The 25614-nt window shown below is 34.9% G+C and overlaps 1 protein-coding gene across 1 annotated transcript in view; it reads left to right on the top strand.

Annotated features, from left to right (window-relative positions):
- CCSER1 (coiled-coil serine rich protein 1) overlaps positions 1–25614 on the top strand; it is a 699033-nt gene that overhangs the window by 234377 nt on the left and 439042 nt on the right. The window contains exon 4 of the mRNA XM_024736231.1: positions 23147–23240. Coding sequence (XP_024591999.1) covers positions 23147–23240 — 94 coding nt within the window. The remainder of the gene's footprint in view (positions 1–23146; positions 23241–25614) is intronic.

The following is a 25614-nucleotide window of genomic DNA, read 5'->3' as shown; positions in this document are numbered from 1 at the left end:
AATACTGTTGTTTTTATTATCATTATTATGATTGGGAATAATTTGAAGTTACAAGAGGCCTTAGAGATCATCTAGTTCAACCTATTTTTATTACGGATGAACAGACCTAGTTAAGTTAATAGTACCAGGAACTGAAACCAGTGTTAGGATTAGGGTCATATCACAGATGAAATAATATCAAGAATTTTCTTGCTGGTAATTATTTGATGAGAACCATGTGAAAAACCATCCTTAGATGATTGCATGTATCAATTTACTGTAAACTAGTGTGGATGACCTAGAAAAGAATGAACATGACTGGAATTAATTTAGAACACTGATGAATAAACTGTTCACCCTAAATCATACATCTGAAAGAGCAAACACAAAAATAAATTCAAAAAATCAGTCTAAGGATGCTTTCACATATGAACCCATACACATGGGTCTCTGAAAGCTGACATCTTGTTCAACTACTAGTCAATAATCAATTTTGAACTCTTTTAATATGCTTGTACTTTTCAATTACCATATACTTTCTTGGGTTACAGAGGACTAGAGGACCTGGTTTCTGCCTTTATGGAGCTCAGAGTCTTCTTGGGATTAAAGGGTACTTAAATCTAAAAATAAATAAATAAAAATTTATAAAACAAAAAATAAAATAAAATCACACAACCTAAGGCTTGTATGACCACATAATTCTATGGTCTAGTCTAGGAATTCGTTTAGTAAAAGTTGAAAATAGTGTAATGGTGTTTGAATGCAGCAATAAGAAACGTTTTCAAATTTGAATAGCAGTGAAACGGTAATGAGAAGAACGCAATATTGTGAAAAGGGTGACATGAGTGGGATACAGAGGGGGAAGTATCTCGGTGCTATTGGAGCGTTGTGTGGTGAGATGTGTAGGTCATTTTTAAAAGCTATTTTGAGTTTATATTGTATAGGTTTCTGAACATTGTATCGATAGTCATAATCAATTCTTCATTTTATTAAAAAGTATTACAGTTGTTGAACTGAGAAATGATATGATGAATCTGATGTTTAAAATACATTATCTGGTGACAGTATGTGGAGCTGACTAAAGAAATAGAGAACATTTCCTGTCTCTCTGAATTTGCCTACTCTAAATACCTCATATGAGTGCAGACATACAATCATATAGTATTTGTCTTTTTTGTGACTGGCTATTTCACTTAGCATAATATCTTCAAGGTTCATCAATGTGTGTGTGTGTCAGAATTTTCTTCCTTTTTAAGGCAGAATAATATTCTGTTGTGTGTATAGACCACATTTCGTTTATCCATTCATCTGTTGATGGACATTGAGTTGTTTCCACCTTTTGGCTATTGTGAACATTGGTAAGAGCATTGGCTAGGGAGAGGGAGAGATCGGGAGGTGTTTAATGGGTACAGAGTTGCAGTTTTTGCAAGATGAAGAGTTCTGGAGATACAACAGTGCGAATGTACTTAATACCACTAAACTGTACACTCAGAATGAGTTGTCACCTCACGCACATTAGAGTGGCTGTTGTCAAAAAAGCAAGAAATAGCAGTGCTGGCGGGGGTGTGGAGAAAAGGGAGCCCTTGTGCACTGTTAGTGGGAATGTAAATGGCAGCCACTGTGGAAGACGGTATGGAGATTCCTCAAATAATTAAGAACTACCAAATGACCCAACTATTTCACTTCTAGGTATTTATCCAAAGAGTATGAAAACACTAATTCAAAAAGATATGCACCCCTGTATTCATTGCAGCAACATTTACAGTAGCCAAGGTATGGAAATAGTCTGAGTGTCCATTGATGAATGAATGGATAAAGATGCGGTATATACACCATATACTTCAGCCATAATAAGATGAAATCTTGCCATTTGCAACAACGTGAATGGACCTTGAAGGTATTATGCTCAGTGAAATGTCAGGTGGAGAAAGACAAATACTGGATGATCTCACTCATATGTGGAATATAAAAAATAAACAAAAACATAGATACAGAGATCAGAGTAGTAGTTACCAGAGGGGAAGGGGAATTGGGGAGGGCGAAGTGGGAAAAGGGGTCAACTGCATGGTGACAGATGGAAACTAAACTTTTGGTGGTGAGCACCCTGTAGTATATACAGAAGTTGAAATATAATGTACACATGAAACTATATAATGTTATAAACCAATGTTACCTAATTAAAATGCTTAATATGGTAAATTTTATGTTATATATTTTTATACCAATTAAAAACTTTAAAAACATATAAAGACATTTTTATAAACAATCCAACACAAAAGGAAATGAAAGGATAAAGGAGATACAAACTATTCATTATCCACGGCATGAGATGGTAAGGGTCCGAACTTCATTAAGCCACACTACTATTCATGCATCCATCCATCTAATCTGTTGAGAACCTACTGATTTTTATGTAGTGTGCTGGATCAAACAGGACTCGCTGGTGTAGTGTGTGTGTGTGTTTATGGGTGGTGTGTAATAAAGGGAGAACAGACATATAAGGTGAAGATTATCATATATTGCTCTAAGTGATATGATAGAGTTATGTTTAGCCATAAAGACGTACAAATCTGCATCATTCGGAAGGATTTTCTAGAAATGATGCTTGATGGACAAAAAATTATCATGGTTGACAGAAATACTGAAAGCAGCAGGAATAATATGTACAAAATATAGTACTGGAAAGTATTGTACGTTTGCAGAACTGTGGTACAGTGTGGTTAGAGTAAAGTGCATATTCACTGAAATAGTAAGTCATTAGAAAACAGGTGTATTCCTTAAAAGCATAATTAACCAGTATGTTGCTCAGCACTCTGTTCTATCAGAAATACGACCCCATTATTTTTCTTTTTAATTAGGTCATTTATTTTGTGCTTAATGGCTTTAAGAAATCTTATCAGATCTGTTATGTTTAAAAGTGTGAAATAATGGCACAAATGAAGCATATTTTATTGAGAACATTCATTCCTGCACTTAGATGGGAGATAATTCTCCATGGGTCGCTAATGTTTTTCCGTGTCTTGTGAGCAAAGTCACTTTCTTTGTTACAGACTGTCTTTTCAAGGATATTTGTCAGGAAACAACCTTAAATGATATAGTGTCTCCCTTTGGAGTTAAGGGCAGACATGTTTGCTACCCACTGCAAAATATTCAAGTTTTTAAGTTCAGGGTTCTGCTTCTGTAATGCAACCCACCACATGTGCAGATGTCACCTGGCCCCTTTTAAATTTCCCTGTGGAAATTCAGGCTCAGAACTGGCATAAGGAAATGCTGATATCCTGGACATGGTTATAGCTGTGAGTAATGAAGTCCTTTGTCCTTGACAAAGAGTCCTATGGCTTCTGTGAACATCCATGAAACCATGGCAGGCTGACTTGTTAGCTTGTAAATAATGTAAAATCTTAGACCCTTCATAATTTTTGAAAATTTGGGCTATAAGGATGAGAAGCTGACGAAGGTTTTATTTTAGGAAGTGGATGAATGAGGGTTGATTAAGAGAATTTGAGGGAAGCCTACAGGAATTGGTAGCAAACACGATGGCCAGATTATATGGCAAACCAGGCACTAAGTGGTCCTCTACCTCATTGCCTTTTTATAAGGAGGAATCAGAAAGGTGGTTGCAGGTGGAGTACTGGGAAGTCGGCATAATGAGACCTTCCTGAGCAGTGCTGGGGCTGTCACGCACTCTCCTCTCTACGGGGAGGGGAAGTGGGTTTTCGAGCCAAGCTAGTTGTCAGTCTGAAGTTTGACCCATTAAAGCAACTAGAACTGAGACTTCTTGTGGATGGACAGAATTCCATCCCCTCGGAGAAAACAGTTACAGAGTCTTGCACATACATTGAAGGTGAGGGTAGGGGAATTAATGACTGCTGTAGGCAGAAACCAGGTAAATGATTACAACTTTGCCTGGTTTACTTGGGAGATAATGGCCTGGACATGTAATGTTTATTAAGGAAGAATGGCAACACTTGATTGTTTGATGGCTCATTCCCTTGCTGACTTAAAGAAAACCACACAACAGAAGAGTTGTGAGTTTAAGTTTTATTCAGGGACTTACTGAGGACTATAGCCCTGGGAGACAGCCTCTCAGGAGCTTTGAGCAAACTGCTCCGAAGAAGAAGTGGAGAAGCCAGTTTATATATGATTTTTGGCTAGGGAATACACACAGTCAAGCATACATCTAGATAAAAGATTACTGCTAGTCACAAAGAACAGATATCTCAAGTAAATGATTTTAGTGCTTTTCTATGTATGGGAAGATGCAAGAATCTGGGTTCATAAAAATTCTTCCTGAGATATACATCTAACTATCTAAGGGGCCTGCTTGTCCAAAGCACAGAGTGGCTTATCCTGTAATCGTCTTAATTTCCTCTCAAAGTGCCACTGGTGGTCAGCTGCTGCAGTGGGTTACAACTTACTCCTTGTAGAACTGGGTGGTCCTTTTTTGTTTATGCCCTCTTGCAGTCTACTACCCTTAGATATATTCAGTAAAAGGTCTCTGAGTGTTTTTATAGTGGGTTCTAGAGACTTTAAGGGTGCTTTGACTCTCTCAGAGAGATTTTTGAGATAGACTCCCATAGTAAACCGTAGATGAAGCATTGACCACAATTCAGGTCCATACTGCCGTGGATTAGATTTACAATACTAATGAAGCTGACCCACTGCAGAATGAGACACTGACCCCAAAAGTTCTAGATAAATTCTTGCATTTAGTCCTGCTACCCAAGATAATTCCCCTAGCCTTTCTGATGAGACCAGGTGAGAACTTAAGAGCTGTTTTGATAATGGGGCGCAAACACTAATGGATTAATGTGGACTCAAAAAATGTTGCTGCTAATGAGAGTCAAGCCCAAGTCAGCCAAAAGAGGCAGATCTGTGGCCCTTGCGGGAAAGTGATGTGACCGTGACTGTCAAAGGGTCCTTAAGTCTGAACTAGGTCGTTTCAGTCATGGTGATTCTGCCACTTGACATTGGGTTTTGGAAATTTAGTTGATTCACAAGCCACTGCTACATCACTAAAAACTGAAAGTAAGCCAGAGGGCTTGCTTAGTGGTATGGAGCCTAGCCCCAACCTAAGTGGTTTTAAAGAGAAGGATGATATCGGATGAGACCAGAGTCTCCTTGTTCCCTAGGGGTAAAAAGACCATACTGATCCATCTGAGTATGCTGAGGAGCTTTAAGGAGGGAAGGGACTGCAACTTTTATGGTTCTATTGGGTATAGATGTACATATCACTTTCCTTCTCAGGGCCATATGGAGAAGGGGCACCAAAGTTCAACTGATGGGATTTGGGCAAGCCTCTCAGAGGAGCAAGAGAGCTAATGTGATCTTTTGGGTAAGGCCCTTTGGGAAAATTCAGTGGTCTGTTTTTATTATTGTCACATCTGAATATATAGGAGAAAATCGATTTCTTCTACGCATGTACTTTCCTGTCCCGTAAGTGGCAGGGAAAATCTCCCAGTAGGAATAGCTCATATAGAGAAGTGCTTATCCCTTTGGGGTCCTACAACCTAATTACTCTGAGCTAAAATTTCTGTAACTGATGGTTTTGCCAGTTAGAGGATCTGGCAAAGGGAGGTAGCCTCCACGTGACATGTGCTCCTTGGGGTTTTAGACATGTTGCCTCCTAATAGGGTTATCAGGCACTCCTTTTAAAACACAGCTATTAGATTGGTACTCAGCTCTCGTTAAAATTCAATGTCTGATCCATGAAGCCTGTGTGATTCTTTGGAAGTCCCTCCAAACAAGGACTATATTCAATTATTTGAACTTTATTGGGTACCCAGTGACCTGGGAGGCCACATTGGAGGCACTGTCAACCTGTGCCCCTCATTTGGGGAGGATTTATGATTGTTAAAAATACTTTCATTCCAGGGGCACCATATGTGGCCCTGGTACTATACTTTTTGTATAGATGCCAGGAATTAACTTGCCTCCCTTCTGAAAACACATGCATTATAGGGGTGGTCATAATTGACTGTCAAGTACTTAAGGAGACACCACCAGTAGATCATGTAGCCCTCAGATGACTGCAGAGATTTCTTCAAAATTAGGTTGCTTGGTGTTACTGGGGCGGGGGTTTTATGGAGGAATAGGTGACTCGTTATTAATGTTTACTTCATCTGCAGTTACCCCTACAATGAGGATAAATTCAAAAAAGGGATAAAAACTTTTCTGTGCCTTCAGCTGCTGTGATCAGTGATGTGACTTTTGCTCTTGAAGGCTTTCAGTTCAGCCTCAACTCACTGACTGGGGTAGTTATGGGTGACAGATTTGCCCTAGACTTTCTCCTTGCCTGCCAGAGCTGAGTCTGAGCAATCTTTAGTACTTCCTGCTGTAACTGGGTTGATGTCTTGGGTCAAGTGGAAATGTCAATACAGAAAGTCACCTGGCTTTTAAGGCCGTCCCTGATCAGTTGTAGGATTTTTTCAGCTGTCTGGGTCTAAGACCCTGGGGGATATGATTGAGTTCACTTCTGCAAGTCAGCCTCATACTGCTCAGGGTCTTGTTATTAGTAGCCTTAATTAAATGCTCTGTGGGATAAATTGGATGGTTTTGATCCCAGCCTCTGTCAGTCATATTAATCAGAGCAGCCAACAGGATGTTGTAGTGATGGGAAAATTCTCCAGAAGTTAAGGCTGTGAAGAGAGTAGCTGGAGATTCTTAAGACACAGTACTCTCCATGAGTCTCTTATCCTTCCGTACCTCTTGCAAGCAGAGGCTCTCACTGTCTTTGTACCACAGTATCTTTTTAAGAATGTTTAATAGTGGATAGACTTGGAAGGTAAGTGTTTTATTTCAAAGCAAATAGGCTTATTGCCCATTATCAAACATTTGCATTTTTCTTGCACCTCCCAAATGGGGCTTGTCTCCTGTAATACAACCCAATGCATGTACACATATCACCTTGCTCTCTTTGTATTACCTTGTGGGTATTGACACTTATGAAATCATCACACCCACAAAACATGCTGACACTGTAGCTGTTGCTATTGGTGGGAGCTTTGTGTCTAACCCTATGTTACGTCTTCTAGCAAATGAAACTGTGGTGGCAGATAGGATAAAATCTTAGATGCTTCACACACATGTCTTCATAGACATATTATGTTTGCAGTTATAAAATAGTAATGTGTTGTGGGAGCTAATTTTCAGAGAGGGGAGTATATCCCATCAACATTTATGACTAGGTAGTAAAATCTCATTTTCACTGAAATTTAGCTACATGAAATGCTTTGCTATCCAAAATCTGAACTTGTGCCAAACTATTAGTCAACACTGTACAGCACTGGTATAATTAGGTAAGAATGCTAGATAAATTGTTTGTAATCTGGGTAGCAGAATCCTAAATCATTTTAATGGAAAATGGATTATATCAGCAACATATGAATACAAAAGAGCTGTGGTCTCCAAGGAAATTATCAGGAGCACATCAAAAGCTGTTAATTTATTGAAAAAATAACATCTGAGAGATGGAATTAAACTAAATAACCAGAAAATATGTAAGAAGTAAAAATTGCTGAAGTTTTAAGAATGAAACTTATATTAGTTTCATTATTAAACACAAATTTACGGTGAATGTTGTGTTCTAAGGTATAGGAAACCCAATGTAACTCAGTGTAACATTTCCTAATTGATAGTAACTGAGATGAGCGTTTTTACAGGAATTAACAAATTATAACTGGAAATAGACAATAATTATGGAAATTAACTGTGGATGGAAAATTTCCATAGAAACTATTTGTAATTGAAGTTTTTTTAAATTCTAATTTTTTTCATGAAAATAAGGTAAATAATAGAAATAGTATCATTTTTCTGTCACTTTTTTTCTTTCATCTCTAATTTCTCCTTCCCATTTAACTCATTTCTTTCGTATCAAATTATATTACGTGTTCATTTATTCATTCAGTCATTTGGCAAGTATTAATTGAACAATTATTTTTCTGTTCAGGTATTTATAGCATTGCTTAGAATTTCATAATTTCAGATTTCTAGAAAATCTAGGTCTGCTGGCTCTAACAGGACTAAAATGCACACCTGACTTGGTAACTAGAATTAAAAATAAGTAATATTTGCAAAATATTGTACAATTTTTTTTCAGAATTTTATCCTAGCAACAAGTGTGAGCAAGACTGATTGTTTCCATTTGACAGAGAAAAGGACATAAGTCCTTAGGATGAAGTGATCCAAAGCTAGGTTGCGCAGTCAGAATTAGAATTTTACCAAGAAAACTGTTCTCTCTCACTGTGCTCTACATACAGTTGGCAGGTGATAGAGTGGATTAAAAGGTCTAATTGCAATATGGAATTAATCTTTGTATTCTTAGTGGCTTTTGAAAATTACAGTTTAAGAATGGATCTGGGGCTTCCCTGGTGGCGCAGTGGTTGAGAGTCCGCCTGCCAATGCAGGGGACGCGGGTTAGTGCCCCGGTCCGGGAAGATCCCACATGCCGCGGAGCGGCTGGGCCCGTGAGCCATGGCCGCTGAGCCTGCGCGTCCAGAGCCTGTGCTCCGCAACGGGAGAGTCCACAACAGTGAGAGGCCCGCATGCTTCAAAAAAGAATGGATCTGACTAAAACAGCACTGAGGACATACGTTCATTTAATTCTCAACTCTGTGATATCCCAAATATGCCTAAGATAATACATCTTGATTTTGCAGCTTAGAATTGCAGAGTAAATTAAGAAATATCTTAGTGTAGAAAATTTGGATCTGATTTCAGACATAGTTGTCTAATTTACTGTGATTACCAAAATAGTGCATCATAATTTACAGAACACATTTGATTGTATTGCAATAGAGACATTGATTCTTGAGCTAATGAATTGATATTCCTACAAGGAATATAAGTCTCTATAAGGGAAGTAATAAATCCTATAATTTCAATATATAGTAACTTGGTTCTTGCCGCATGTCTCAGTGTTTATTGACATCATTTAAAATATGCAAAGTAAAAGTTGATTTCCTAAGATTTAAAACACAGTATATAATACCCTTAAGGAAGGGGTGCACAAAGTATTTTGCTAATATGAGGCACAATACTGCCAATGATAAAAAGAAATTAATAGAGACCTGCTAAAATACAGGAACACAAGACTGTTTAAAGTCTGTTATAGAGGAACAATTATTAGGAAATTACAGAAATTAAAGACAAAATTATAAGAATAGGGAGCATATAAAATAAGAGTAAAAAGAAAAAAAAAGAAAGAACTTATTAGCTAGGATAGACTGGGCTATGAGGTGCTAAGAAATAAACCATGAAGAATCTTAATGGCTCAAATACAACACAAATTATTTCTTACACAAAATTCAGTGTGGATCTGGCAACTCTCCAGGGCAGCTCTCCTTCATGTTATGACTAAGAGACTTTCTCTATTCTGTACTCCTGTCATCTTAATGTATGGATTTCTGGGTTATCTGGAAAGAAGGAGATAGTGTTGGGGGTTTATATAGGATGGTTATAAGGTCAAAATCTGGTCGCATGGCTCTAACATAACTTTAGGGGAGTCTGTGATATGAAGGTTAATGAGAAAATTTCTATGAGAAAAAGTTGAAGATCTGGGGTTATGAAACAGAAAGAATCTTTTCTCCAAGTCAGATAACCTTGTGAGGCACACTCTGAGGAACTTGTCATGGCTCTTGGGTATCAGCGATTGAAATGCTTTCGCACATGATTAATGGTAATGTAGAAGATAGAACAATTTGAATATAGGGAAAGGGAAAAAAAGTAGTGGATCGCTGAGGAGCCATTTGCTTGACACAGTGAGGAGGACTGGTGTGATAGAGTTAAGATGGTGTGATTAAAACCTTTGAAATAAAGAAGTGACAATTTAAGTTTCTACAGAAATTGGGATATATTTGGCATGGTATAAGACTGAGAGATATTCTCAGAACTATAATAAAAGTACTGGTAGTTCTGGTAAGTATTCTGAACGTTTCAGAAAGCAGTTAACAAAAAAGAAATGATATTTCTTAGGGCAAACAAATGATGCAGCTTAAGTGAGAAAATGATAATTAGGGCAGAAGGGAATGACCAGGTAGGACTTCATTTTAACATCTTGAATAACTTGGGGTTATTCATTCTAAGATATAAAAGATTTTTAATTTCATTATTCTCTAAGACTTTTCTCAAATTTGTGAAACAAATTTGAGAAAAGTCTGAGTCTTTTAGAAACAATGGTACCATTTTATAGGAAAATGATGAAAACAACAGCTTCATAAAAATTCAAAGGCTGATTTCATGTTTACTTTACATTGTATATCGGTGTGTGTTTTTATAAAATGCAAACAAATTAAGATGTAACTGCACCAAGAGTTTTTTTGTTTTTTAATATTTTTACCCCAGAGTACATCACAGTATACATGGAAGTAATAATGGTCATTTTATTTTACAAATGTAATGATGTTGTTGTTATGAAGAAAAAAAAAGAGGGGGGAAATTTACTTAGTGAATGCGTTTTAGAGTAATAGTTGTAAAAATAAATCTGAATTTGTAATCATAATAGTGAAAGGAAAATGAGTTGCCAAGGAAACAAAGGTTTATAGTAATATTGTAAAGCAATTATAATTTCATTAAAAATTAATTTGTTTAATTGACGTTTCTCTAAACTTATTTTTCTTTCATTCTTATCATTATTTATATACCTCTAGCCATTATAATATAAATTACATTAACTTATACATTAATTAAGTTGAATTGATTGGTTTATATCCATGGATTTTGAATACTGCATTAGATTTCTGTTGATTGTAAAGCACTTTATTTACTTGGAATTTCTTTATAGTCCAGCTATATGCAGTACAAACTGATATGTGAATGGCTGAGAAGGATAAAATATTCCAATTTTGTCTTTAATTTTGCAAGTGATTTAGGTAAAATAAAAAGATTTTTCTAAATTTTGTATTGATCTAACCAGAGAGAGAAATTCATTTGAAAACCTTTATATCCAAAAGATAAGTTAGCAAACATGCCAAACTGAAGAAATGAGCTGATTCTTTTCTGGCTTGACTCTCATCCAACTACAAATATTTTTCTGATTTATACCCTAGTGATATTTTCTTGTTCTCTATATTTTACGTGAAATAAATATTGACATGTATTTGATATTTATGAATATATTTATTTTGTGACTATATGTTTTTATTATAGAGTATTTGTCAATATTGTGTTTTTTAAACTAATTTTTCAGAGACTAGGAAATGGGACTATATAGCTTTATAGATCACTGTAGGTATTTAAGCACTAAAGAAATTTCTCTTGGTGACAAAACACTTCTAACTGGTTATGTTCTTATATTAATATTGCTGAAATATTTGTCCTTCTTTCTCTCAGATCACGTAACACTGCTTATATTTTAGTTGTTAAAATATAATTTTTTTTACTGTATTACATAAAAACATAAACTTAATCTTTCAAATAGTTAGGAGGTTCTAATTTTATAAGGAGAAAAAGGTATTCTACAATTGCTTGTGGTGTTCCACGTCTGCCTGTGCTGTTGTATTTCTCTGTCCCTTAATGCAAAGTCCATTAATATGAAAAGAATTCAGTAAGCGGAATTATATTGCTTCCCAAAATAGTTCCAATGTGATACTCTTAACAAATGAAATATAAAAAGTATTTAAATAACTATGGCTTTCTCCTCAATAAGTCAGAACATGCACTATTTTGTGTACTATACTGTTGTATTCAACAAGTTCAAAATTCAAGACAGTTTGTTACTTGCATTGTACCTAACATACTGAAAATTCTCAATAAGTAATTATTGATTGAGTTAAATTATTGATATGCTCAGGACTGTGCCGAGTACTGTAGGAACTGCAAAGGGAGAATAATTGCACCATATTTACTTTCAAAATGATGTAAATAAGAGAACTATTACAAACCACGTGGGAAGAAATTAATGTTAACCACATGAAGATGAGGAAGTCTTCCTAAAGGGAATGGAATGTTAGTTGGACCTTGATGGAAGTATAAATAAAATAAATTTGGTTCAACTTGCAACTGCGTAAAAGAAAGAAAATATCAAGGAAAATTTGAAAAGTTAAGACTTTTTTTTAACATTATCAAAGAGCATACATAGTGAAGGATCATTTGTATGTGAAAAGAATTCCAGATAGGGAAAGTAGATTATCAGGAATTATTTGCTTTCATTTTACAGAAAAGTGAATCATGGCCTAAAGAATTTAGTTTACTTGTTTGAGATTCCATAGAAAATAGCAAAAATGGGAGCACACCTGTTTGAGAAGTTTTAAGGAAACTCGTCTAGAGCTCGTTTTCAAAACTATACATGCTCATTTATGATCAAACATCTAGTAAAATGCTAGTAACCTTAAAAAAAAATAGGTCTTGGAGGCTTCCCTGGTGGCGCAGTGGTTGCGAGTCCGCCTGCTGATGCAGGGGACACGGGTTCGTGCCCCGGTCCGAGAAGATCCCACATGCCGCGGAGCGGCTGGGCCCGTGAGCCATGGCCGCTGAGCCTGCGCGTCCGGAGCCTGTGCTCTGCAACGGGAGAGGCCACAACAGTAAGAGGTCCAAGTACTGCAAAAAAAAAAAAAAAGTCTTGATATTTAAGGATTTCCTTCAATATCTCTAGAATCTGGCACGTCACGTGAAGGGAAGCTTTATGGAGAAACTTTTATTCTTCAGGTAAATATATGTTTAAATCTTAGATCTTAGTTCTGCCACTTTCTGTGTCATGGTCAAGTTATTTAATTTTTCTCACCCTCGGGTTTTTCATCTGTAAAACAATGCTTGCCTTTCTGGCTGTTAGGCTCCATTAGAAATTTTTTTTTTTTTTTTTACAGTGAATTCTCAGCAGAGTGGTTAGGATGATTTTCCTAAAATGTGTATTTAAGCATGTCACTTTCCAGTGATTTCTAAATTCCTTACCTGCCTCGAAGTTATGATCAAATGATCTAGACCCCATACCTCTAACCTCTTGTACCATGCACCTCACCTCTATGTTCCAACCATTCCAGCCTTCTCTCTGCCCCACTCACATATCAGTCTCACATCCATTGTAGATGATTTGCCTATATTTTGTCCTTTGTTGAGAATATTTTTTCCTTCCAGTTTTCATATAGCTGCTTATAATTCATTCCTCAGCCCTTATGACACCTTTAGAAAGGCCTTCCCTGCCCTTCTCATGTAGAGTAGCTGCGTCCTACAACCAGTAAATATTATGTTGATATTTTTTAAAATATCGTATATAATTAGCTGAAATTACCTTGGTGTTTTTTTTTGTTTTTTTTTTGTGATACGCGGGCCTCTCACCGCTGTGGCCTCTCCCGTTGCGGAGCACAGGCTCCGGACGCGCTGGCTCAGCGGCCGTGGCTCACGGGCCCAGCCGCTCCGCGGCAAGTGGGATCTTCCAGGACCGGGGCACGAACCCGTGTCCCCTGCATTGGCAGGCGGACTCTCAACCACTGCGCCACCAGGGAAGCCCTCATTTGTATATTTATTGTCTATATCGGAAACTTCTCTCTTTCGGTCATTATTCTTAATTTAGTACCCTGCAGTTGGTAAGCCGTCAATAAATATTGTTGAATAAGGGAATAAATTACTTTTTGTTATCAGAATTATGAGCCCAATATGGAAAATTGAGGGAAAAGATATAGAAAATACCCAATAAATCTTTAACATAGGCAATATATACACCATTTCAGTATGTATGATCTTAGTCAATTCCTTGTTTATGTATTATTAAAAAATAAACATTGATTAAAAAAAACAACAACTCACGATACTTTCCGCCTGTAGATATGGCTCTGGAATCTAACATAATAATTTGAAACCAAATTAGATCATGAGCCATGCGTCGTCTATATAAACAGTATATGGGTAGTGAACTGCTCTTTGCCCAAAACGAGGTCTGAACTTTGCCCTCAGGTTCTGAGAGGTAATTTACGTCATACCTGATAGCAGTATCTTTATTTAGAGTCCAGGGGTGACCACACTGGATCTTAGAGTGGAGCTGGACACATCAGAAAATATCAGGGTGGGGCAGCCCACATCAGAAAAAGAAGCGTATGATTTACGGTAAAAGCTTCAGGTCATTTATTGTCAGACGAGGCTGAGAGCAACCATGTAGGCAATCAATCAGTCAATCGATCATACCTATGTAATGAAGTCGAGTAAAAATCCCTGGACACTAAAGCTTCAATGAGCTTCCCTTGTTGGCAGTACTCTGCTTCTGTTGTCACATGTCAATGCTGGGAGAGTAATACATCATGTGTACAAGGGAAGCTTTGCATTTGGAACCCTCCCAGACTCTTCCTTCCTTTGGCTGATTTTTGACCTGTACCCTTTACCTGTAGTAAATTACAGTGATGAGTAGAGCTTTCAGTGAGTTCTGTGAGTCCTTCCAGTGAATGATTGTACTTGAGGGTGTCTTTGTGAACACTCCAAACTCACTGTTGGTGTCAGAAGTCAGGGAAATTTGGAGGACTGTTCCCTTAGACTTTGCAGTTTGGCTAACTCTGGGTTTATACCATTAGAGGAAAGAAGCTCATAATTGTCTTATAGATTTGAAGATTTTAGATATGAATGGAATTACAGAGAATAGCTGTTCTAATATTTTATTTCATGGAAGGGTATCAGGGAGGTTATGATTTGCTTCAGTTCACAGACTTGGTTTGGTGGCTGGGTTAGGGTTAGAAATCAGATTTATCAGTCCCAATCTTTTGAATTTCCCACTATGCTATATTATTTAACACAAGGTTGGCATGATAAGTATCACTGGATATATTTGATACCTATTTTAGAAATAAAATTATGACAATTTAAAAATTATAAATCAGTAAAACATTCATCAATTTCATAATATCTGATATACAAATATAAACCTAGAATAAAGCTTAAGGCTTAATTATATGAGATCTATCTGTGCCTAAAAATACGCATTTTTCACTAGAGTAGCTATCCTGATCTGAATGGTATTTATGGTACACTTTCTGGTCACTGGTTTAACAAGCTTACATATTAGGTTTTCTTCGGCAAATTCCAATTCATTGTATATTGGCTAGAATAGTGATGGAAGATTCATAAAATTCTCAGAGCCATATACACTATTAATGGTGAAAAGTAAGCCCTTCCACTGAGGCTAAAATGACAGCTTTAACAACAACAAAAAAAGCACACCTCGGCAATCTTAGACAACTAAACTGGTGTAGAGGTAGCAATTAAGTTCTTAAACATTCCCTCTGTACTACACATGAATACTTTTTCTGGATAACAAATTTTCCCCAAAACATCTGATAGTTTTAAAAAATTGATGTTCTAAAAAGGACACTATTTTTTGTCATCAAAAGAGTTTGGCAGTAAGACATCTCATTCCCAGATAATTGAGATATTATTATAATATCGTAAGTAAGATATTATTAGGTAAATGAGATATTATTTTCCATATACTATAACGATACAGCACGGCACTAGAGATTCTGAAAACACAAGAACTCTGCTCATACGTAGCACCGAGTCTTATGGGGGTCTTATGTTCTGTGAAAACCAGCATATATTGCACATAAAGGTAGTTTTTAAGGGAAAGGCTTTTAAACTTTCCTTTCATTATCAAAAAGCATTTTTTTAGCACCTGTTATAAGTAATGTTGTAAAAAAAAAAAAAGCCTGTGATATAATAAAGTATAAGTATGTTACTTTGTGTTTGCTCTTTAGGTATTTGGGGCAAGTGGATAGACTCAGTGCAATGAAAGAAATGCAAATGGCATTTCCAGGAAACAATCAATAAATATGTTTGTTTTTAATAATAAGTTTTCAGGAAGCAATTTGGTAGATAGATACACATCAGATTGTTGGGTTTTGAATGACAATAGAGTTAGTGTTTGTTCTATAGACATACACCATTGTCATCTTTTCATGTGTTAGGCAATGAGGGAATATATACAAATTATTGACTACTTCAATGAGAGTAATCTCAGAGTAGTATGTAGAAAGAATTATAAGTGAAAGTTGAAGAATTGGAATGGTTCTTGGCAAAAAGTTGACAGGTACACCAATAAGAATATAATGAAGTATGCCTCTTAACTGTGGAATGCTCAGTTCCCCTGGTACACAAAGAAGAATGAAGGGTAGAAATAATGATCTCACTCATTAAAAATACTAGAATTCCAAATATTTTAATTGTGATAGCACTCTTTTCCACATTACCACGTTCAGCTCAAGCCAATTACACACAATGTAATTGTGGTATTTTATTGGATGGATCTTGCTTTCATTGGACTTGAGTGCTATATAATAATTATTTATTTGTGTTGCTTTATTGACAGTGACACAAACTGATGTAGTCAAGTGCAGAATCAAAGAGACGGCATCTGTAATGTTGGTTGTCTTTTGTCGTGAAAGTAGAATCCCAAGAGACATTATTTTTTCTCCATATCTTAAATGATGAGAAGAAAAAAATGCATTTTTACACTAATAATCATTATATATTTTAATTTTGAATCATGGAGTTTGCTAATTATATATTTATACTCTCTAGTTTTCTATTTTTATAACTTAATAATAAAAATTACTTTTAATTTATTCCCTTGCATAGATTAAAATGAAAATGTTCAGAGTTTACTTTAAAATTTTGTATGAATTCAGATATAGATTTATAATCCACATAAAATCTATGGACATATGAATCCATATAAATGTTAACTTTTCCTAAAAAATTGAAATATTATAACATGATTTTTAAGTTTTAGTAGTTTAGTATTGTACCATTTGAATAACATAAAATCATTTACCTTTTATTAGTGTAAAGAGTAGAGTTAGCAGCTCTGGGCATAGCTTTAGGAATCTCATTTTGCTATTTTTTTACATTTAAATATGAAAAAATATGCATAATCAAAACAAAATATGCGTTGTGTATGTGTTTGGACTTGTAATGGGAAGACTTATGAGTAAGGACTGAAAGAATGAAGACAAATTTTTGAAAATATGTATTAAAAATGTATTTTGATGTATGCAGATCCATAAGGTTAATCAGTACTTAGCAAAGAGCAAGCTGTGTCCGGAGATACTTTGTGTCTACGATGTCGAAGGGTGAAGGTAACTCTATTGTAGTGATTTTATATGCTTTATTTATCCAGTCAGGAGATCAAAACCAAATAACTCCTCAGAGCAGTAATTACGAAGTATTGTCATTTTAATTTCTCTTTCCAAAAAATAGCAGTGAAATCGTATCATTAAAATTATATGCATGTATTGGTGTATTATCCTCTTTCCCACTGCATATATGGGTGTGGACAACTCAACTTTTATCAAAATGTATGTACCCAGCCTATTCAGATGTCTGCTTTGGATGATTTCTGTACCTTGTCCCTTTATGTCTCTCATTTTTTTACAATTCATGTAATTATCTTTCTGGGATAATACGAATTATTTAAAGATGTGTACCAAGTTACTTGACTTTATCTTTTTTTCCCAATTAAAAAAAGCCATTGTAATTAATTGTAAAGCCAGTCTCAGAATGTATTTTAGACAGGAAAGTTTCACTGAGGATCTTCTACAGTAGCTACATCATATGTTTTCAATAATAAAATGACATTTTCTTTTTAGTCAATCTGTGGAAACTCCTATGATTAGATTAGTAGAGAATGAAACACGTATCCTAGCAGCACCTGATCATAATGGAGAATGACTAGAAGATTTAAACTAGATTAACTATCTCTTATTAACTTGAATAATTCTCTCTTCACTTTTAGACTAAACAATGATCAGAGCAGTTCTGCTGTGCCATTAAAAATTACATAAACAAGTGTTGAAGTCTAGAGCCTCTCATATCTTGCCTTTTAGATATTTTAAGGCTACTTGGAAAGTGCTTTGACTAAAATATAACAGCATAGAAATGCAATTAGTAACATCTTTATAATACCACAATTAGCGAATGTTTTAATAATTCAGTAATTTCCTTTGATGGAATTATTTCTTCTATAAGCAACACTTCCTATGTAGTACCATGTCCCAGCTTCGTATATTTTTCACAGGATCATAATTATTATATTTATTGCAATAAAAAGACAAGGCCTAAGGGTTATGGGATGGTTACATATTAATAGAGTGATCAGAGCTTGTCTTTTCAACTCTGTAGCTTCAGAAGTTCAACTTTATTCTTTCAGCCAGTAGCAACCAAATTCTGGAGAACTAATTCACAGTAACGAAACACAGGAGACTGATTTATAAATAATGGTACCTACTTTATTTATAAAAGAGATTGGTATTTCTTTATAAGAATACAGTTATCTTTAAGTTCTATGAGGAAAGAAAACATGCCTGTTAGGTTCATTGTTAAATCCCCAGAGTTTAGAAAATTGATTTTTGAATTAATTCATTAATAACTACTTAGTTTACTCTTAATGGCTTAAAGTCATTTGGGAGATTTTATGACTAATTAGTATTCTTGATAGATTTTTCAATGTCTGCTTAGGGAATACTTAGTAATAATTGTGCTTCATTTAATATCCAATTTATTAATATTATGAATTAGTAAAAAATTAGTATTTCCTTACAATTAAATAATCAACTCTTCTCATAATACCCACATAAATCTTACATAAAAATGAATTAGAATATGTATTAAATTAAATTTTCCATGGCCTTTAAACATTGGTTTAGATATTATATAATAAAATTCTTCTCGGTGTTTCATTACAACACCAAGCCTAACATATCAATTTATCTTAAACGTTTTAGCCACTTTTAAAGAAGAAAATTATGCATTTTACAATGATTCAAGAGCAAATCAATATGCTTACCCTAAAACTGGTTACAAATGTGCTCACGCTAGGAATTTACATTTCCTTTTACCATTTGCCTTCGTTCTCTTTGCTAATGTGAAACTTTTCATCTTTCACTGGGATTTCAGAAATACTTGAGTCTATTTTTGCACTTCCCTAGGACTTACTTATTATACTAGACTTAAAAGAAAAAGAAAGTCTTCTCTTAAATTTGCACTTTCTGGGTTGTTGACTAGATAAATTTTTGTGTAGTCATTGGAATTTGCTATACATTCAGAGACGATTCACACTCAAGATTCTGACCATCAGGTTGGACTTTCCTTTTTCAATTAAACTTTACATTCTATGTCCTTATGCCTTTATTTATTTTTTAAATTCGAGCCCAGCTTTTAATTTTGTGCAATATTGGTGCTCCCTCCCCAAATTATTTGCTTTTAAAGTTTCAACTGCAATTGTTATATAAACAGTTTTCCTGTTATTATGATATATATGCCTGGTATATTAATGTTATTAGAAACCCATGGACTTTCATTATTCTATCTTTATTATACAGAGCTACCTAGGTTTTTATCTACCAGAGGATGAGAGACTATTGTTAGTTATCACTTCTAGATATTCCATTAATTTATCAAATGTCTGAAGCACACAGTTGTGCCCTTTTAGATACAGGTCTATTAGTATTAATTAAATGCTGGACTCCTTTTCCACTTGGTGGTTATGTGTGACCATTATTGCTGATCAGTCCTTTCTATCCCTGGTACAGAACTACTTTTGATGCTACTACTTTACTTACAAGTCTTTCCTTGCACAGATCAAAAAAAGTGCATGTCTTCATATTATAAACATACATAAGATTAGAAAAAATACCCGTATGTTTAGCTATTTATTAAAAACAATAGACATTGAAGATATTCTAGCCTGTTTGTGTTTTTTGTGTGTATATCATTAATGCCTCTTTATATCCTTCACATTAACTTTTCTGTTTGAGTAACTCTTAGTTTTTGACAGACTCAGATTGTTTCATTTAGCCATAATGATTATTGTTTGTTTGTTTGTGTGTGTTTGTGTTTTTTATTTGTGGTACGCGGGCCTCTCACTGTTGTGGCCTCTCCCGTTGCGGAGCACAGGCTCCGGATGCGCAGGCTCAGCGGCCATGGCTCACGGGCCCAGTTGCTCTGCGGCACGTGGGATCTTCCCGGACCGGGGCACGAACCCGTGTCCCCTGCATCGGCAGGCGGAACTCTCAACCACTGCACCACCAGGGAAGCCCTGTTTGTTTGTTTTTTGATGCTCATAATGTCAGAAGTTAGCCAGGGAGAAGCCATTTAGGTTGCTTTCTTAGCCTTTCAAAACTTCCTCCAACTTCTTTTTTAGACAAATCTTGTTTTCTGGCAACAAAAGAATGTTCCAGAAATAGTCTGTATTTTTTCTTTCCTTCTTTTTTTCCCTAATAATTAAGGAGCCCTGGTTCTTTTTGGTTGGTGGATACTGGGTAATGAGTTTCTGGACTTCCCCTAAGTGCTGGCTGAGGGCAAAAGCACTGTTGCTACTATTGGTCTTTTTTAAGGAGAGATCTGGAAAAGATATTTCTTTTAGGTCTGTGAGTTCACACTGACTTTTCTTCTGTAACATCACGTTGGCGCATCTACTCTCTTTTTTGTATGAGGTTTCACCAACTTCAAAGACTCCACTCCATTAACAAGAAAGTTGCTTTGTAAGCAAGATATCAAAGCAAGGCAATTTAGAATAAGTATATTGAAGAACACCTCCTCTAGACCAGTGGTCGATGGGCTCCTGCTAGACTAAATGTCAAGGGTCACCTGCAAAATGAGAAAATCAAAACAATGTAATGAATTTTCCAAATTTAATTTGTTCACTTTGTTGGTGTTACTTTCTTCAATTAAATGTTTGGGATAATGGTGACAGAGTTTTTAAGTATTTCCTTGTTACAAAAATAAAATCTTTTTAAAGTGTATTTTCAAACTGAGGATGGATGTATTAACTGTCAAAATTCAAAAGAGGGTTGAACAATCCAACCTTGAAAAGATCATGTATGCTGCTGGACCTCAGGAACTGCTGGAATCAGGAACCAGAAAGTCTACTACTATGACACTTGTCATTTTTCCAGTAGACTTACTCTGGTCTTAACCATGCAATGAAATCCAAGGCCCTTGTGACGTGCATCTTGCAATATCTATCACCAAACAGAAATTTTTCTTATTTTTCTGAGAGGGCTATGATCAGTGAGTTTGGTTAAAACGCTCATCTTGGACCATCCACCAAGGACAGGAAGTCTGGCTCGTGTAAGAACCTGGTATCTTCTTCTATAGCTAGGTGGATTGAGTGGGGTGATTCCAAATGAAAGGGAGAAATGCTATGCAAAACGTAGAAGCTTACGTTGAGGAAGATGTCCTTACTTGGCATAATTACAAAAACATATGCCAGGCACTCATTTACTTCCTTTGTTCTGATCTTCATTGCTTTCTAAGTGTTGGTTGTGTAAGTTTGCTGGGGCTGCCATAACAAAATACCACAAACTGGATGGCTTAAACAGCAGAAATTTATTTTCTTGCGGTTCTAGAGGCTGGAAGTCTAAGATCAAAGTGTAGGCAAGTTTAGTTTCTCCTGAAGCCTCTTTCCTTGGCTTGCAGATGGCTGCCTTCTTCCTATGTCCTCCCACGATTGTCCCTCTGTCTGCGTTGTCTGTCCTAATATCCTCTTCTTATAAGAACACCAGTCATATTAGATTAGGGCCCACACTTGTGAGTTGATTTAACTGTAACTTCTTCTTTAAGGATACTCTCTTCAAAAATAATCACCTTCTAAGGTACTGGGGGTTAAGACTTCAGTTTATGAATTTTGGATGAAAACAGTTAAGACCATAATATTGGTCAATGAAATTCAAAATACAAGTATAAAATTGTTTAGACTAATTTGGAGCTGTATCAATGACTACACTTTCACCATTAAACAATTTTTTTTACCAACGTATTCTTGACTACCTGACTAAAATTCTCTTATTTGGATACTGCTTAATAAACCCTAATAATATTAGTATGCTTATAACATCTCCCTTTTCTAAACTCTTAATTTTCCACAATCAACTTCAGTTATATTTCTTTTGTTGTCTCAGTATTCTGTTTTGAATTTTTGAGAATGGCAGCCTGTCTTTTGTTGCCTATATTTATAACATCTTTTTATTGCTATATACATAAGCAACTTATTCTCACTGGTTATCCCTGCCACATTATATCATAGAACTTCCAAGAAACAGTTGATTTTGTTTATAGTTTAAATTATTAGATCCCTTGTAATTAATACAGATACAATGTAATACAATGCAATCCATTATAGTAATCGTTCCCTATAATTTTCATTGACAGATAAAAAGCACTTATATTTGGCAATATTTATCACCTTTGAAACTATTGTGCTCTATTCACAGATAACATGTGTTTCTAAAGTTTAATAATGTTTAATTCTATTTTTTCCAGTGAGAGTGGTTTATTTAAAAGTTGCAGTATCCTTACTTTCAATCCCAGGAACTAAGGTGTCCATTTGACAACATCATTAGGCTTTCTCTAATGAATATTTACTTCTTTAGATATAAATTATGGTAACATTCAAATCAGTGGACAAAGTAATCTGAAATGTTGTGGTATCATTTAACATTTAGGTTGTTTTTCTGATGTTCTATTTTTTGTACTTTTGTTATTTCCATCCTAGTCTCTAAGAGTAAATTCTTGCTTTCTTAACATATTCACTACCAATCTATATACAGATATGCAAATCAGGACTGTATTCCTCCTTCAAGAATTTCTACCTCTGCACATCACTGTTTTCCCTCAAGATTTCTCAATATACTCTTCTAGTTTACTGTGCTATTTGCCCTCTAGAGAAAAAATGAAAGGGTAACATGATCTAGCTCTGATATTTATGACTTTATGAAAATCAGTAATTTTTAATCTAATTGATATTTATTTCTCCCATTCATTCCTCCTAATCTAAAGCAAATGATTGGGAAACAGTAACTGGATTTCCCCTCCCTTCCAAGCATAGTTTAAATTAATATCTCAGGGTTGGCACGGTATACAAAGTTTGAGAAACAATTCATTAAATGTGTCAGAAGACTGTTACACAAATTGGAAAGATAAATATTAGAAAAAGAATCTAAAGTTTTAGTTCACAGACTTCTGTACATTTGAAAAACCTCTTTGTGCATTTTTAATGGGAGTTAAAATTTTTATAATTATTGAAATTTTTATTGGGCTGATAATTTTAAAGCTCATAAAATAAACAATTTCTGGGGTTCAGTTACAGCATTTCCTTTGTAATTTTGAGTACTTTTTCGCTTCATGGCATCTACATGTGGATATTTCCTCAGGTTCTCAGAGTTTTGGTTTCTGACTATTGATTTTGCTTTTTCTTCAGGATGTTTTGAATAATTTGGGATCTTGTGAACTGGATGAAGATGATCTAATGCTTGATTTGGAATTTTTAGAGGAACAGAATCTTCATTCTTCAGGTAAATATTGAATAAATGCACAATATCATACAACTCTGGTCCAAGTCATTTAGCTTTCGTTGATAAGCTAAATATTGTTTAGGCTGCATTCAGTCTTTTCAATCCCCAGTTTCTGTATTCTGTTTGCAAGGCACATGCTAGGTACCCTGGACACATTATTCAGGTGATCTTACAATCTATTATGAAAATATAAATTTGGTTGGAAGATAATTATTAAATAAGAAAAAATTATAAAACAAAAGTTCTTTCAAAGAGGGAAATTCTAATGAAACAGTTAATGATAAAGTTAATATTTTCTTTTCTGGCAGGGGGGAGACAACAATTATAATCCCATTTTTCATTTATTTTATATAACCAAACGAAAGTTTAGTGGACCAAGTTTACTCTTTCAAATCTTAGCCACCTCAGTAATAACTATGGTGGTTAATGTTAATGTGATAAGGTTGATCTCAAAATTAGTAATTACCAATAGCAACCACAAGTACACACTCATAAACACACACACACACACACACACAGGGTTATAGTGTGAGATAAATAAATTCTTGCTGAATGAATGAAGAAGGGAGCCCACTATATTTGTAATAGTTTAAATTTGTATTAAGGCATAAAGTGTAATGTTTTCAAATACCAAAATTATTCCTTCTGTAGGACATAGGAATTAATTGTTCACTCAAATTTAGATATTTGACTAGAAAGGCAAGTTTTTATTTATTTATTTTTTACTACTAATAATACCTTGAACTTAGTCGTTTTCAAGTTAAAGTAGAAGTAACATTAAAGCTTTAAAATCTTGAGTCATACTGCATACATTTAAGAAAACCAACCTCTTGGAATTTATTGTCCATGTTTTTAACTTTTAGGAATTAGACATAATCTCTGAGGTTGTTTCCAGCTGTAATATTTTAAGATGAATTTTTGTTCATGCAGTATTTTTATATTATAAATAATGTCATAGTAACAATTGTCAAAAGAAGGAAATAACTATGTTTTTTTTACACTCTTATTTTAGGCTAATATCAAAAAGGAGCTAAATAAAAATTTTTTCTGCTTAAATGTATATTTAGGATAACCATTTCTTGAGACATTCTTCCTGCAGTTGATTTGACAGATACTCTTTTAAAAATGTAGATTTTTCTCACTTTTATGCAGGTACCTTATACAATTTCATCATTCATGTGTATTTGTATTGAAAGAGTCACACACGGTGACAATGTATACATTTTGGTGGGAAATATGTCAGTATCTAGCAAAACTATACATACATTTATCTTTAGATCCCGCTATCCAACATCTAGTAATTTAATCCTAACACACTGGAAATATACAAATTAATATATGCAAATAACGATTTATTGCAAAATACTTGCAAAAACAAAATATTGGAAAACCTCAAATGTCCTTCAATAGGACATTGGTTGAATATACAATGGTACACTAAGCAGTCATTAAAAGGAATAATGATGGTGTCGATATGTGCTATAGCATGATTGTAAAGGTGAAGAACTTTGCAGTGATGAATTAGGCAGTACCTAAGGTCACTGATCACTAACTTCACTGCAAGTGTAACAACTAGACATTTTGTCCCTCTTAATGCAATGACTAGAGGAGTACACAGAAATACCACTCCTGCCCACAATACTTAAATCTATTTGTCTCTTGATTAAATAATGATTTTACAGGAAATATTGGGGTGAGGAGAGAGGGAATGTTAAATGGAATGATGGGATTGCCAGCAAGCAAACATAGGTATGGGGCATCCTACAGGGTAAATGGTCTGGTTTCTTCAACAAATAAATGGCATGTTAAAAAGGGGAGGGGTATTGTAGATTAAAAGAGCAAATGCCATGTGACATCTTTGTGTCAAAACATAAAAACACTATGCAAATATATTTCAGAGTTTATCAGAGAAGTCTGAGTAGTGATGGAATTATTATCACAGAATTATTTTCATTTTGTTGGGTGCTAAATATTTTTCTTTGGTTTTGTCTTTGAGGAAAACTCTTCATAGAGACGCATGTGGTTGAAATAATATGGTATTTGAGATTTGCTTTACCAACAGTATGGAGGAGGGAATAGATGAAACAATGTTGGTAAATTATTGAAAATTATCAAAGCTCAGAAATAGGTGCTTGGGGTGAAACTTTCATTGATGAGTTGTAATGTTTTCTCTATTTTAGGTATTTTTAAAGATTTTCACAATAAAAATAAAACCAAGTAATAAGTAAGCAGAATTATAGACAACATAGACATCTCAGCTGTGTTTGTTAGGCAACCATGATAAAGAGCAAAGAATGCCTTAAAAATATAAAAGAGTTACCTCAATTTATTTGCTTGGGAACAAAATGAACATTTGTAAACTTTAATTTCTCTT

The sequence above is a fragment of the Neophocaena asiaeorientalis genome, unplaced genomic scaffold, assembly GCF_003031525.2.
Source record: "Neophocaena asiaeorientalis asiaeorientalis breed wild unplaced genomic scaffold, Neophocaena_asiaeorientalis_V1.1 scaffold7, whole genome shotgun sequence".
NCBI lineage: Eukaryota > Metazoa > Chordata > Mammalia > Artiodactyla > Phocoenidae > Neophocaena > Neophocaena asiaeorientalis.
This window is presented reverse-complemented; position numbering and strand designations above follow the sequence as displayed.